The sequence below is a fragment of the Pistacia vera genome, unplaced genomic scaffold, assembly GCF_008641045.1.
Source record: "Pistacia vera cultivar Batoury unplaced genomic scaffold, PisVer_v2 Contig599, whole genome shotgun sequence".
In the NCBI taxonomy this organism is placed as follows: Eukaryota; Viridiplantae; Streptophyta; class Magnoliopsida; order Sapindales; family Anacardiaceae; genus Pistacia; species Pistacia vera.
In genome coordinates, this window is record NW_022196444.1 from 127636 (window position 1) to 141443 (window position 13808).

The following is a 13808-nucleotide window of genomic DNA, read 5'->3' on the forward strand; positions in this document are numbered from 1 at the left end:
AAAAGGAATGCATGTTGTTGGATGCAAGTGGGTGTTGAAGACAAAATTAAATTCAGATGAGACTCTTCAGAAGTACAAGGCCATACTTGTGGCTAAAGGGTTTCAGCAAACCCCTGACCTTGATTACTTCGATACGTTTTCATCGGTTATTAAAGCAGCTACAATCAGAGTCATGTTATCTGTTGCAGTGCATCAGAATTGGAAAATACAGTAGCTCGACATTAATAATGCTTTCCTAAATGGGGAATTAGTAGAAATAGTGTTTATGATGCCTCCTGAAGGTTTCTCCTCTACATGTTCTCAAGGTAAACAAGTCTGTCAATTACACAAAGCTTTGTATGGCCTTAAACAGGCTCCACGAGCTTGATTTAACAAACTTAAGGCTGCATTGCTAGATTGGGGGTTTGTTAATTCTGCTTCAGATGTGAGTCTTTTCTTTTATAAGAAGGATTCTCAAGTTGTCTATCTACTAGTCTATGTAGATGACATTTTGGTGATAGGAAATAACAGTCAGCTTATTGATCAAGTAGTGACTGATCTTAATAATCAGTTTGCTTTGAAAATTTTGGGAGAGGTGCAGTATTTTCTCGACTTTGAAATTCAAAGAAATGCTATAGGTTTACTTCTCGCTCAAACTAAGTATGCACAAGACCTGCTGCAAAAGGCTGGAATGAAAGATTCAAAACCATGTCCTACCCGTATGGCTACTGGAGTGAAATTAAGAAAAGAAAACAGTGAGATGTTTGATCAACCTACTTTGTATAGAAGCATTATTGGGGATCTACAATATCTGATCCTATCTAGGCTTGACTTAGCCTTTTCAGTAAATAAATTAAGCCAATTTTTACAAAGTCCTACAGTAGCTCACTGGACAGCAAGCAAAAGAATTTTACAAAATGTTAAGGGAACTTTACAGCATGGTGTTATATTCACAAGAAGTCAGAAATTCATTCTCGAAACCTATGTTGATGCGAATTGGGCTAGTGATATTAATGATAGAAAGTCCACCAGTGGATATACTATGTTCGTTGGAGGTAATCTGATTCAATGGTGTCCACGGAAGCAAAAGGTAGTCTCCTTATCATCTATAGAGGCAAAGTACCGATCTTTAAGTTAAGCAACTACTGAAATTGTGTGGGTTCAACATTTATTTGAAGAACTTGGAATTACAATTAATAATATGCTTGTGATCTGGTGTGACAACATGAGTGCTAAGGCCTTGTCCTCAAATTTAGTTTTTCACACTAGGACCAAACATATAAAGATTGATGTGCACTATGTGAGAGAACTTGTTTCAAGAAAAGCTCTGAATGTGCAGTATGTATCCTTTGAATATCAGGCTGCAGATATCCTCATTAAGGCTTTGCCTAGTAACAGGTTTGGTCTGCTACAAGATAAGCTTAATGTGACTTCTGTGTTGACTGATTAGATCAAGTTCTATTTTTGGTTTGTAGGCTGTCAAATTAAGTTTGGTACTGAGAAGAGTTGTTGATATGTTCTACTCCTGTGATCTGCATTGAATGTGTATTTTCTATATCTGCATTGTTAAAAGATGATTTGATTGGGATTTGCAATAGTAAAGTTCATGTTGAGATGTGAGTAATCTGGAAGCTAATGTATGTTGAAGTCATAGTATATTTTGTGCTGCTGTTGAGGTTGTAAAAGCTAACCTGTGGTGGTATGATTTTAAAGTGTTTGAGGTGTTATCAGCATGAGTACTAGGAATAGTTGTATATCAAATGATTAGCAGCAAATGATTAAGTGATTAGCAGCAAATGCTTAAGTAGAAGTGTTGCGTTTGAGGGGAAATATTGGAATAAAGGAAGAGATAAAAGAATTCCCGGTATGCGGAGTGGTTTAGCTTAAGGGGAAATATTGGAATGAAGGTAGAAGAACTCCCAATATATCTGGGTTGTGTTTGTAATAAAACAAATATCTAGGTTATGTTGTAACAAGGTTTTAAAACCCGGATCGGCCCGATCGGTTTAACCGATTTGATCGAGAATCGGTGGCTTAGCCGGGCCAGTCAGGGTAGAAAACCGGGAATGAGAATTAACTCGTTTTGACCTGCGGTTGGACCGGTGTTACTGTAGCGACCCACCAGTACAACCGGTTTTGTCAACTCAAATTCCTAAGTTCTGAGATTCAAATCCCTTTTACAATTTTCAATTAAAAATATGAGGCTAATCAACCCAAAGAAAATAATACTAATCAATGAAGCCACTAGAAGAAGAGAGAATCCAACTCAAAGAAGAGGAGAAAAAACAAGTGAGAGGAGTTGAAACCCTAGGCCGTTGCTACTGCGGTGGCGATGGTGGTGGAGAATGGTGGAGGTGCATAAAACAGTGGCAACACACAGCTAATAAGAGAGAAGGAAATGAGGATTTTGTCAAAAAGGAAGAGTGAATGTGTTTGTGTGTTTTGGTGTAGAAGGCATGCACCTTTTGATTAGAGGAAAGCTGAAGAATCGGAAGAGCTTTAATAATTAGAACAGAACAAATGAAAGAGTAAAGAAAAACAAAGAGACTTGGAGAAAGAAGTTGCTTAAGCTTTCTCTCTCTACTCTTTTTCGCTCCTGCAACCTTAAGATAGAAGAGATTGAAAATAAATAATTTAATTTAATAAATAAAGAAGGTGTACTTATAGTGCATTTAATGAGTTGTCATTGAAAATAAAAACAAATATTAAATATCCTCGAAAAAGATGAAGAGTGTACTGTATTGCATTTAATGAAAAAAAAAAAAAACAGTTTGTTGGAAGACACGTTTCGATCATATGAGAGGTGAGAGATTCATGAGCTAATGAGATAAAGAAGGAGAAGTAGACAGACAACATTGATGGGGTGAAGAGATAAGAAAATGATGTCACCGATCTAATCATCGATTCAACCGATCAATCCAAGACCCAATTATCTATCCGAGTCACTGATCGGATCGGTTTTCAAAACATTGTGTTATAATAGAACAACTTAGTGGGAAACAAGGCGTTTTACTCCGTATTCAATGTATAAAAACATTGCTACCTTATAACAGATTTCAGTTAGAAAAAATAGAAGAAATTCACAATTCTTTCTCGTCTTCTCTAGAATTTTTTCTTTGTTTCTTGTTCTTTATTTTTCTTTGGTTAGACAAGAATCTTCACATCCCAACAACAAATAATACAATCATTTTGTTAACTAAAAGCTCGAAGAGTATACCGACCATCTGCCAAACACAGCCTCCTATTCCACTAACCAAATTTATTTCCCATCATCAATGGTTATTAAGATCCATTCAATGTAGATGGCATCTGTTATGTTGATGGTGTTTCAAATATGTTGGCTTTATCGAATAACAATCAGGAAAAATATGTTCTTAAACAATGTAAACAAAATAAACTACAAGAAAGCAAATTGGTTATCGACAGGCTTTATGACCTTTTATATAGACGACAAACATACATTTTAAGAAACAGTTAGCAGCATATCCCGAATTTACGAAAGAAACCAAATACAAAATCAAGCACCAGAGTAAATCCTCAAACGCAAAAAGATGCCAGAAAATGCAGCCGGAAACAGGACAAGCAGCTTTTTTGTATCATTTCACTTCTTTAGCACACTGCAAATAGAGCACATCCATCAAAATAAATTTGCATAGTCAATCAATAATGGCAATGTTGATGATGGCTACGATGATAATAAAGAATTGACTGATCTATGACCAAGAGTTTCAACCCAGACAAGTACAAGACAAAGATCTAAAAATGTAAACTCTAGAGAGCCAATCAACCGTGACAACTCTGAATCATGAAGCATGTAGGCAAATACCCAAAAGGTGTACATTCATCCCAAACATCATAGCTCTATTAAAGATGCCTTCAAGAGGACATCTTGCCCAGACCCTCCAAGTAAAATTCACCAGGTTCTCATAATCGTCATTCCTATCTATTTGATATATATTACTGATTGAGGGGCATTCAAATAATACTAAATGCTGAAAAGAAAAATTCCAATCTCTGCAAAGCATTCCCAGGGTTTTAGTGCCATCTTCCATTTTTCCTCATAAATCAACATGAACAAAAAGTAGAAGCAGAGGGTCGACTCCAATATTTCATCAACTTTCTGACAACTCCTGTGCTAAAACTGCAATGAATGCCAATAAAGATGCCAAATGATCCTAACCAAGGAAGGTCTAGGAGCTTATGAAATGGTGCAAAACAATCATTTTAAAAGTTCAATTCAAGCCAGTGAAAATAAAAACCTTACAGTAGAATTTGATGACACAATGGGATCAACGACTTCACAATGCAATGACAAATGCTCTCTCTCAATACACTAAAGGTTCTATATCTACACCTCACACCTTAATGATTCATCAATCCAGAAATTCTATTCTTCCTATGCTGTAAACCATCTATCTCAACACATGACATGAGGCTGATGCCCCAAATAACACAGCAATTTACATCAATAAGTCACATTCCATCGAAGGGAATACCCAAACCACAATCAGATTAGATATAAAGAAAATGCAGATAACATAACCTAGTGCAGGAAATCGACTAATCCAAAACTAGTCAACTCTTTAAAGCATAAATAACAAGACAGATTGAAGGCTGAAGAGACTAATAGAACCCACACACCAGCTAGTAGTAATATTAATAAAATATAGCAGATTCATATAACAAAGCTTCAATGATAGGACTTAGAATGGTGGCACAAGCAAGTTCTGTTTAACTACCTACTTCATTGATATCATAATCGGTTGTCCTAACCTATAAACAATCTCAGTCCCAAGATTTGGTTGTTCTAAGCTACATAAGACTTTAGGAATTCCTCGTCATGGAGATCTAACTGAATGCTTTTGCCAAATTTGATAGATTACTTGACATGTGGATAGGAGAAAATGATTTATTAAAGTCAACAAAATAGTGACAGACAGCAGACAATGATTTGAGCAATTCTGAAGAGGAAGGAGCTTACTTGTATAAATAGCTGCCAATTCCCAGAATTATGCACAATAAAATTATGTCAATACAGAAATTGCGACTGGACTCAGCTGGAACAGGCCAAAAGCTATGTTAGATCAGCAAAGAAGCGTACATATGGAGACAGCCAAAAACAGATGGAAATCAAAACTTCTTTGAATTGCAGGTCATCACCTGGTTAACAGTGTCTTTAAGTCTAACATTAGTATTCTTAAGATCAGCTGTCGCCCGATCCCTACAAAAATGAATGAAGAACATAAACATACACTGTATATTCCAGAAAGGGCAGAGTTTGAAAGAATAGAAGGATATACAACGTTCTACCTTAGTGTCAATTTCATCCATCAAGGGAACTTGCCTATCCAATTCCTGCACTCCCAACAATAAGTGAACCAAAACATGTGAATATTGCAAATGAGCTGGTAGTTTCATTTAAGCCTGCATACCTCATTCATATCATGGGCGTTTTTCAAAGTATCAAGACCTTGAATCATTTCCAACCCTTGATCCTGAGGAATGTCAAAATAGATCAAATTTACAAACCATGGTTAAAAAGGAAGTACATATAACTTAATTGCATGCTTCCTTCTAATTTAAAAACCATGCCAAAAGAAACGTATGTCAAGATCTGAACTTGCCTGCTTTGTTTTACGCATTTCATACTCTGCCTAAACTGACTAGACTCTTCACTTTGTTGAAAGTATTCATCGTCAAACCGCCCATCTATATAGTAAACAGAATAGATGTAAGACTGTAAGTAGCAGCAATAATAAATATATGATTCCCACACTGATTAGCAGACCCATCATACCTCCACATGAACTTGGCGTCAATTGATATAACACTATAAATGAATTCAAGTTTAAGCAGTTATAATGGCCTATATATATAGTAGAGCTCTTTCCCAAATATTCTCCTTAGCTTTTTCATTTTCATCCCTTTTGGTGAATAAAAGCGATTATCAATGCCTCCAATGAGCAACACACGTGTTCTTATTTACTATCATTTTTTGAATCTAATTGAAATACATTTTCCATATAATCTGTGCTTAATTATTATACGCTAAACACAAGGGTACAAGGCAAAACTAAACAATTAATAAGTAAAAATTAGCCAAAGTTATAATCAATTCAATTTTTAATGCTTAGCAAAACCGAAAAGCAACAGTAACACGTTTTTAGAGTAGTGTTAAGATCTTAACCATTGACTCACAACCCATATAAAAGATTTTCATTCTTCATATTTCCCACGTTGGCTTTGGCTAAATCTAGATTCTAGTATACTTTCCATCCATTCAGCACATAATAAATTAGATAGTACATTAAATGACAAGTGTTTGATTGTATGGGCAGTGAGAAGCATTTTTCTCACAAAGAGGAAAAGTTATTGGAGGGTATATATAGAATAGGTTTTGCATAAGCCTATATAGCTACTCAATACTCAGATTCCAGATCTGTATATGAAATCTGAAAAAAAAAAAAAAAAAAAAAAAAAATACATGATCAAATTTGATTTCAGTACGGGAAGCTGACGGACCAACCTCACTTTGTTTGGGAGCAGCTGCAGTTCCATCTGGTATAGCTTGGATCCTATCAGGCAATGCAAGAACCAAATCATTACGAGCAGCAAACTCTTCCGTTGAAAGCCCTTTACCTGTAAAAGACCAAAATAATCATCAGCAAAATTACAAGGTAAACTTAATAGAGTATGTTCTGGTATACTAGGGATCATGTCGATTCATTCAACTTCAATTTCACTTAAGTAAAGAATAAATGATGGTGTTTCTAATCTACTTCACCAGAATGCAACCATATGGCTATTTACAAGTAACAAGGAACATGGACAGAGAATACTCAACAGAGATCTATGTCTAGATTATGATTATACAAGCAATCCACTTTTCAATAATCCAGATGAAATTCATATAAATGAGAGGCAAAACCTGGGGAGTTTTCTTGTTCAAGAGAAGTTCTAAAATAATTCCAATAAATAAAGCAATACAAATAAGAAATTTAGAGAAAAAACAAGAATAGTGAATATCAACCCTTTTCATAGCCAGTCTCTGCAACTTTGGAACCTCTTCCAGCAATCGAGCCTTAGTTCGACGAATCTCAGCATTCAATGCAACTACAGATGCCCTATTTTTCTCCTTTGAAGCAGCCTCCGCTTTCTGCAGATCAAATCCTCAAATTTTAGTAAACAAACGAACTAACCAAATACAGAAAGTAGCAAATCCTATCTCTCCTTCAAACTTCACCAAAATGCGGCTTAAAAGAACAAAAAAGAAAAACACCATAGATCTCCAACGAAGTCTATATCCTCATCGACCACTAAAATGACTTAAATTGAGGTAAATTGAGAACTAATTCAAAACCAAAACTTGTATATCATCGTATTTGAAATTTTGTCAAGAGAATTTCATATGAATATGCATAAATGTAGGAAATAATAATCATTATCAAACATGCTTACGAATTAATTCAAAAACCACAGATCTCTAATTAACTCTAACCCAGCAACTAAACGACCTTCAAATTTAAATAAAATTTTCCCTTCTTTAGATAAAAACGAAGCCAAATCATCAGATTTGACATTGTCTAAAGCATTCTACTTCAAAATGAGAGATAGTAGAAAGAGAGATCGAAGGGACCTCAAGAGCGGCTTCGATGTCAGCTTCGACGACGCCGTATAGGCGAGCAAATGCATCGTCGCCGGAGACATTGGAATCCTTCTGCTTTTCGATGTCGTATTTGTCGTACTTTTTGCAGATCGCATCTACTCTCGTTAAAATGTCGATAACACTCATTTTCTATTTGCTCTTTTTCGCTTTAAGTTTACTGCAAAAGCGCTCAAAATTGGGAGGAAGGAGGAGAATAATAGAAGAGAAGAGAAGGATTTAAGTTCAATTTTTTTTTTCAGTTCAAGTTATGACAGTCTTGCTGGTGAGGGCAACCAAGAACACAAGAAGAGAGATTTCACAGCCTGTTACCGGTTGCCTACTTAATCTGTAGAGGAAATTTAACTCCCTGTACATCCCAAGTTTGCATTTGAAAAATGATCCTTAAATCTTTATGATTTTTTTTTTAATTTTGAAAAGCTAACGTGACATACTTAGGATTCATTAAACATGTAAAATGGGTTAAAGTGAAAATATTTAAACATATATGGGAAAAATAATTAACAAAAGTTGTTTAAATTTTGAAATTTGAAAATGAGCCCCCACCCTTCAAAATCGCTTAATCTAGCCACATACCCAAAAAATGACCGATGAACACTATTCATTTCTCTACAATTTCTGACTACAGTGCCTAAATTCTGACAAATTTTCAATTCTAAAGCTTCCTTACACAAAACCATGGCTGACATTCATAAAGAGGAGGAAAACCCAACCCCATTCCGAATCTTAGACTCCGACAGTGCCAGCAGTTCAAAGGTTGTCGAAGACGACACTTCGGGGGATCATTCGATAAGTAAAGGTGGTCCATAGGCAGAGGAGACGACGGCGGCACAAGAATAGAGAGAAGAGGAAGACGCCGGTGAAGAAATGGTACGTTTTTTTACTTGTTTTTTGAATTGGATGAGAAAATGGATTGATTTGTGTGAGTTTGGGGGAGATATAGTTGGTTTTATTGTTATGGTGGTTGTGATATTTTGTCGAGCAGTTAGCGGGCATTGGTGTAGTGGCTTTGTTTGGATGGGGGAAGGCAAGGGAGGCCGTGGAGAGGTTGTTTTTGGGAGTTTGGTGGGCTGGGGATGGCAGGAGGTGGCGGAATAGGAGGGCTACCCTACATATTGGCAAGGCTAGCCACACAGCGCATGCAGCGCTACATGCGCTGTGCGAGGCCAGCCCTATAGGGCTTGCATTTGCAGGGCTGGCTATGATTGTTGTGTTAAAAGTGATAAATTGTAGGGTTTTTAATTCATATGTTGGTGGGGTTTTAGCTTTGGTGATTATTTGGATGTGTTTTTTTGAGTTGTGGGGATAATGGTCTTAATTATGGTGATCCTTAAATTAGTGATCTTATGAATTTGTATGCTATGAATGAATGTGTAACGGTGGTGGAGGTGTTATGTTAATGTTGTTATGTGTGATACTAATGTTTGTTGGTTGTGCTTGAAGTGTGAAATGAAAGTTTTTTAATTCATACGTTGGTGAGGTTTTAACTGAGTGATTGTTTAGATTATTAGTTTGTAACAATGAATGAATGGATGTTGTTGATGGTGGTGGTGGAGGTAATATTATTAAGTGGAAGACTAAGTTTGTTTGTTGTGTTAAAAGTGTTAAATGCTTGCTTTTCAATTGATGCTTCGGTTGAGTTTTAGTTTAGTGATGTTTTAGATGTGTTTTGAGTTGTTAACTATTGTGATGACATGATTAGTAATGAGCTGTGCAGTATAGTTTTTATGTTCATTTACATTGTATGATGCACCTTTTTTTTTTTTCTCATACACTTGAAAAGATTAGTTGAAAAGTTCATTGTATGATATTTTTTCTTTATTTAGAAAGTATGTTGGTAGCCTATTAGTTGTTTTGATTTCTTTTTTTTGCTGATATTTAGTTTATATCGATTATGCAGATTTTCCGAAGCATAAACTATAAAGACTATGGGTTGGAGGTTGTAAGCGATAAGGTACCGTACTTCCCTGTAAGAGTGACAGTTAGGTCGAGTTGGCAAGTTTTTAAGAAAATAATGGATATTTTATGGGAACAGAAGAAGGGTTTAGACAGATTCAAAGAGAGTTGTTTCGGTCATTTTATGAACATCGGAGAAAATTAGAAAAAGGTGTTCTAGGGGCAGGGAGTGCATTATATGTTGCTGCATTCAGTTAAAAGCAAAAAACAAAAACAAAAAAAAGAAATGTCATTCGTGGTGGATGGAAAGCCACTACGTTTTAGGATGATGGAACATGCCTTGATGACATGCTTAAGATGCGGTAGAGCAAGACAGAATAAAAAATAGTAGGGCAGCCGAAAACTTGGCTAGAAAGGTTTCGGGAGAAAGCATCTATTACGGGACGCGATTTAGAGGAGAGGTTAGAAGAAGGTGAGTATAACTTTTTAGAGAGGTTCAAAATGTGTCCGGTATGGTTCGTGCATTCGATCCTAATGACTTTTGACTTAACAAAAGCCGTTAATATGGATTGGGTGAAGTTTGCAAGCAACATGGACTTCTTTAATGCTTATCTGTGGGGACGGGTTTCATTTCAGCTAACCATGGACTCCTTGCAAGGAAAAGACTTGGCGTTAAAGCAGTCCCAATCTGTCGAGAAGAATAGACCGAGCACATACAATTTGTTTGGCTTCCCATGGGCAATGCAGGTACATATTAATAGTTTTTTGTTATATTTTTTTGTATTATATGTGTTTTAATTATGATATGGACTATTTTTTTACAATCAAAATAGACATGGAAATTCAAGCGGCTCGGGTAAGATTAAATGATTAAGCTTTTGAATATTTACTTGTTTTTAAATGTGGCTTAAATCTGATTGATTTTGTTTCTTATTGCAGGGAGTCGTCCATCCGTTCCTCACCACTACTAGGGGTGAATCGGGAGAGGAGTATGTTACATCCTTCAAAGCACTGGAGGATGAAGCAGATGAAGGGATAGACCACCTAATATGAGGCCTAGAAGGGGTCAAACATGTGAGTGCAGTTGCAGGGCCACTGCTTGAGAATGTTGTTGACGCCGAGGATGATGAAGCTTCAATTAGCGAGAGAGAGGAGGAGGGGGAGGAGGACGAGGACGAGGAGGAGGAAGAGGATGAAGAGGTTCGTACGCCTCCACCCAATTGGCAAACCGGTACAACAAGTACCGCTTTGCCGAGGCGTTGGGGTCGGGAGAATGAGGTGGTTGACCTCATAAACGATCTGTTTGAGAGTTTTACAACAGTCGTTTATGAGAGGTTTGAGAAGATGGAAGAGCGGATGAAAAAGGTGGAGGAGAAAGTTGATAAGATGGCAGAGAAAGTTGGTAGAGTGGAGGAGGAAGTTGGTGGAGTATTGAAAGTGGTTGAAGTGCAACTTGAGCTGAAAAGAGAGAGCCGAAAGAGTAAGTTTGTCAAATCTCCTTACATCGTAGTAACGTATGGGAAGAAGAGGAAAATGAAGAAAAAAATTGAGGAAGTCCACAAAAGTGGAGAAGCAAAAATTGAGGAGGTTAAGGAGGTTGCTGGAGGAAGTGGGGAAGTGATAATAGAGGAGGGTGAGGTGAGATGCGAAGGAAGTGGGGATATGCAAATGGAGGAAGGGGGAGGAAGTGGGCAAGCGAAAACGGAGGAGTTAAAGGTTGATTTGTATAGGCCAATAAAGGAGGAAAAGAAAAAACTCTTTTATGCCTATTACAATGAATCTGGAAGTGATGCCCATGTGAAGTGCAAGACTGGGGATTATCCCTAGGAGTGGTTTGAAAAGATGTTGATGATGGGCAGGTGGCTTGACCACTCGGTAAGTTATTTTCCCTTATTTTTCCTTATTTTTGCTTATGTTTTCCATAAGGTATTGTATACTTATCATGTTGTTTTTATTTGATGTAGCACATCGATGAGGTATTGGCACTCATGAGGCTACGACAGAGCAATAATGGTGATATATTGTATCCCAGTTGTGCCATCACTGATGTGGCCTTTGGCTAAACGCTAGTAACGACATATGACACTTTAATGAAAAAGGTCATTGGTAGAAGTCCAGCAAGAGGAGGCAAGCGAAAAAGATTGGGCACAGATGACTTCAACGGCGTCCCTGATGATTTTTAGTTTGATGACAGAATCATGTAGTATGTACGGGGGAAAAGGCCCAAACATGGCCACAGTTGGGCAAAGGTTAAAAGATATGCACTGGATAACCGTTGTCACGCTTCTAAAGGAGGGCTTGCTAAAGATCCTTGACTGCAACCCAAGTATTTGTCGAGAGAGGTAGTTGGAGATGAAGTTGGAGTTAGAGCCACTATGCTTATTGTTCCCATAGCTGTTGCGCGACAGCGAGATGTTTAGCACTTTGGTGACGAAGTACTGACGGGAAAGTGGCCACTCAAGCGCCTTCCTGTCCCGACAAATTACTCATGGTAAATTTTGTATAAAACTTACATAATACAATTGTTCTATAATCTGATTCTAATGCTAATGTCTTCCTCCTATTGTAGTGCTAATTGTGGGGCATATGTACTGAAATTTATTGAGATCGACATGACCAACACCTCGATGGATGACTTGAATGATGAAACAATGAGCAATTGTCGAGAGCGCTGGGCTGTTGACTGCTTCCATGGGCATATGGATCCCTTTTGACTGACTAGAACCCAATCCAAGTCATTGTTGATGCTGTCATCAAAAGGTATGAAGTTGGACTTAGAATTTTGTAGTTTATGTGATGTTGTCTTATTGGGTTGTCTTGAATAATTGGATTGTCTTGAATTGGATCAGCTGGTGTTGTTAGGCGTCAGGCTGTTGATACTTGGGTTGTGGTGCTGATGCTGAAGGTGTGCCGAATAATTTTGGAGGATGGGGAAGTGGCTGAAGAGAATGATGAAGAAGGGGGATGGAGACTACCGGCCCTGCTTTTTTTTTTTAGGTGTATATAGGAGATTTATTTGTTGTACATAATGTTGTCATTGAATGTAATTGACACATTTCAGATTAATACAAAAGCAATTCAATATTTCTCTCCCTCTTTTGAGTTTGAGTTTATTTAGTATTTTTGTTCATGGCCTTGATGTGTTGATGCAATTAGGTTGTCAAATTCAAGAGAAAATATGGAATTAATATGTGTTGGTGATTTTAGTCTGTCAAAATTCAGGAGAAAAGCTGGAAAAAATATGTATTGCCCATGATCGCTTAAGCGATATATAAGCGACTACATATATCGCTTAAGTGACAAATGGTTTTCCATAAAGGATCACTTAAGTGAGACAATAAATCGCTTAAGCGATCGTGCAACTGGGCAGATCTTGATTCTGCCTCGGACTTAATCGCTTAAGCGACCAAGGGTAAAAGCAAAAAATCGCTTAAATGATACCACAAATCGCTTAAGCGATTGTGCAACTGGGCAGATCTTGATTATGCCTCAGACTTTATCGCTTAAGCGACCAAGGGTAAAAGCGAAGAATAGGTTAAGCAATACCATAAATCGCTTAAGTGATTGTGCAACTGGGTAGATCTTGATTCTGCCTTGGACTTAATCGCTTAAGCGATCCATAATCGCTTAAACGACTAAGGGTAAAAGCGAAAAATCGCTTAAGCGATACCATAAAGTAAGAGATCGTGCACCTAGGCAGATCTTGATTCTGCCTAGGACTTGATCGCTTAAGCGACCAAGGGTAAAAGCAAAGAATCGCTTAAGCGATACCATAAATTGCTTAAGCGATCGTGCATCTGGACAGATCTTGATTCTGCCTCGGACTTAATCGCTTAAGCGATTATGGATCATTTAAGCGACCAAGGATAAAAGCGAAGCATATCTTAAGTGATCTTAAGATTTGCTTGTATGTGATCGCTTAAGCGACGGTACCAGATCACTTAAGTGACTAAGGCTAAATACACAGGATCACTTAAGCGAGAAATGAAATCTCTTATGTGATCCAGTGTATTCGGATTATTTTTATTGCCTTTCACAAGATCGCTTAAGCGATTAACACTATCGCTTAAGCGATGAAAGCTTATCAAGACAAGATCGCTTAAGCAATGACGGGATCGCTTAATCGATTCCTTTTATTTTTTTTGGAATAGGTTGTCCCATATTGATTTGATTATTTTTTTTAAAATTAAATTAGTTATTTTACGTCTATATTAAACATATATGGTATAGAATGTTTACGTCTATATTAAACATATATGGTGTACGATTA

General features: G+C 37.1%; 1 protein-coding gene and 1 pseudogene across 1 annotated transcript; one reads left to right on the forward strand and one right to left on the reverse strand.

Moving 5' to 3' along the window:
- The first annotated feature begins 268 nt into the window (after positions 1–268).
- Positions 269–1429, forward strand: LOC116110205 (uncharacterized mitochondrial protein AtMg00810-like). Its single transcript, XM_031396424.1, has 3 exons — positions 269–305; positions 423–1069; positions 1340–1429. Exons 1-3 carry the CDS (start codon positions 269–271, stop codon positions 1427–1429), a joined length of 774 nt encoding a protein of 257 aa, XP_031252284.1.
- A 1906-nt stretch (positions 1430–3335) lies between these two features.
- LOC116110207 lies at positions 3336–7909 on the reverse strand (annotated as a pseudogene).
- Between the last annotated feature and the right edge of the window lie 5899 nt (positions 7910–13808).

Excerpts from the sequence above, each read along its gene's own strand:
- LOC116110205 (XM_031396424.1), top strand. The coding sequence starts at position 269 with ATGCCTCCTGAAGGTTTCTCCTCTACATGTTCTCAAG. Across the intron at positions 306-422 it reads CTCCTCTACATGTTCTCAAG|ATGTGAGTCTTTTCTTTTAT; the intron begins GTAAACAAGTCT and ends ATTCTGCTTCAG. Across the intron at positions 1,070-1,339 it reads GGTGTCCACGGAAGCAAAAG|GCTGCAGATATCCTCATTAA; the intron begins GTAGTCTCCTTA and ends TTTGAATATCAG.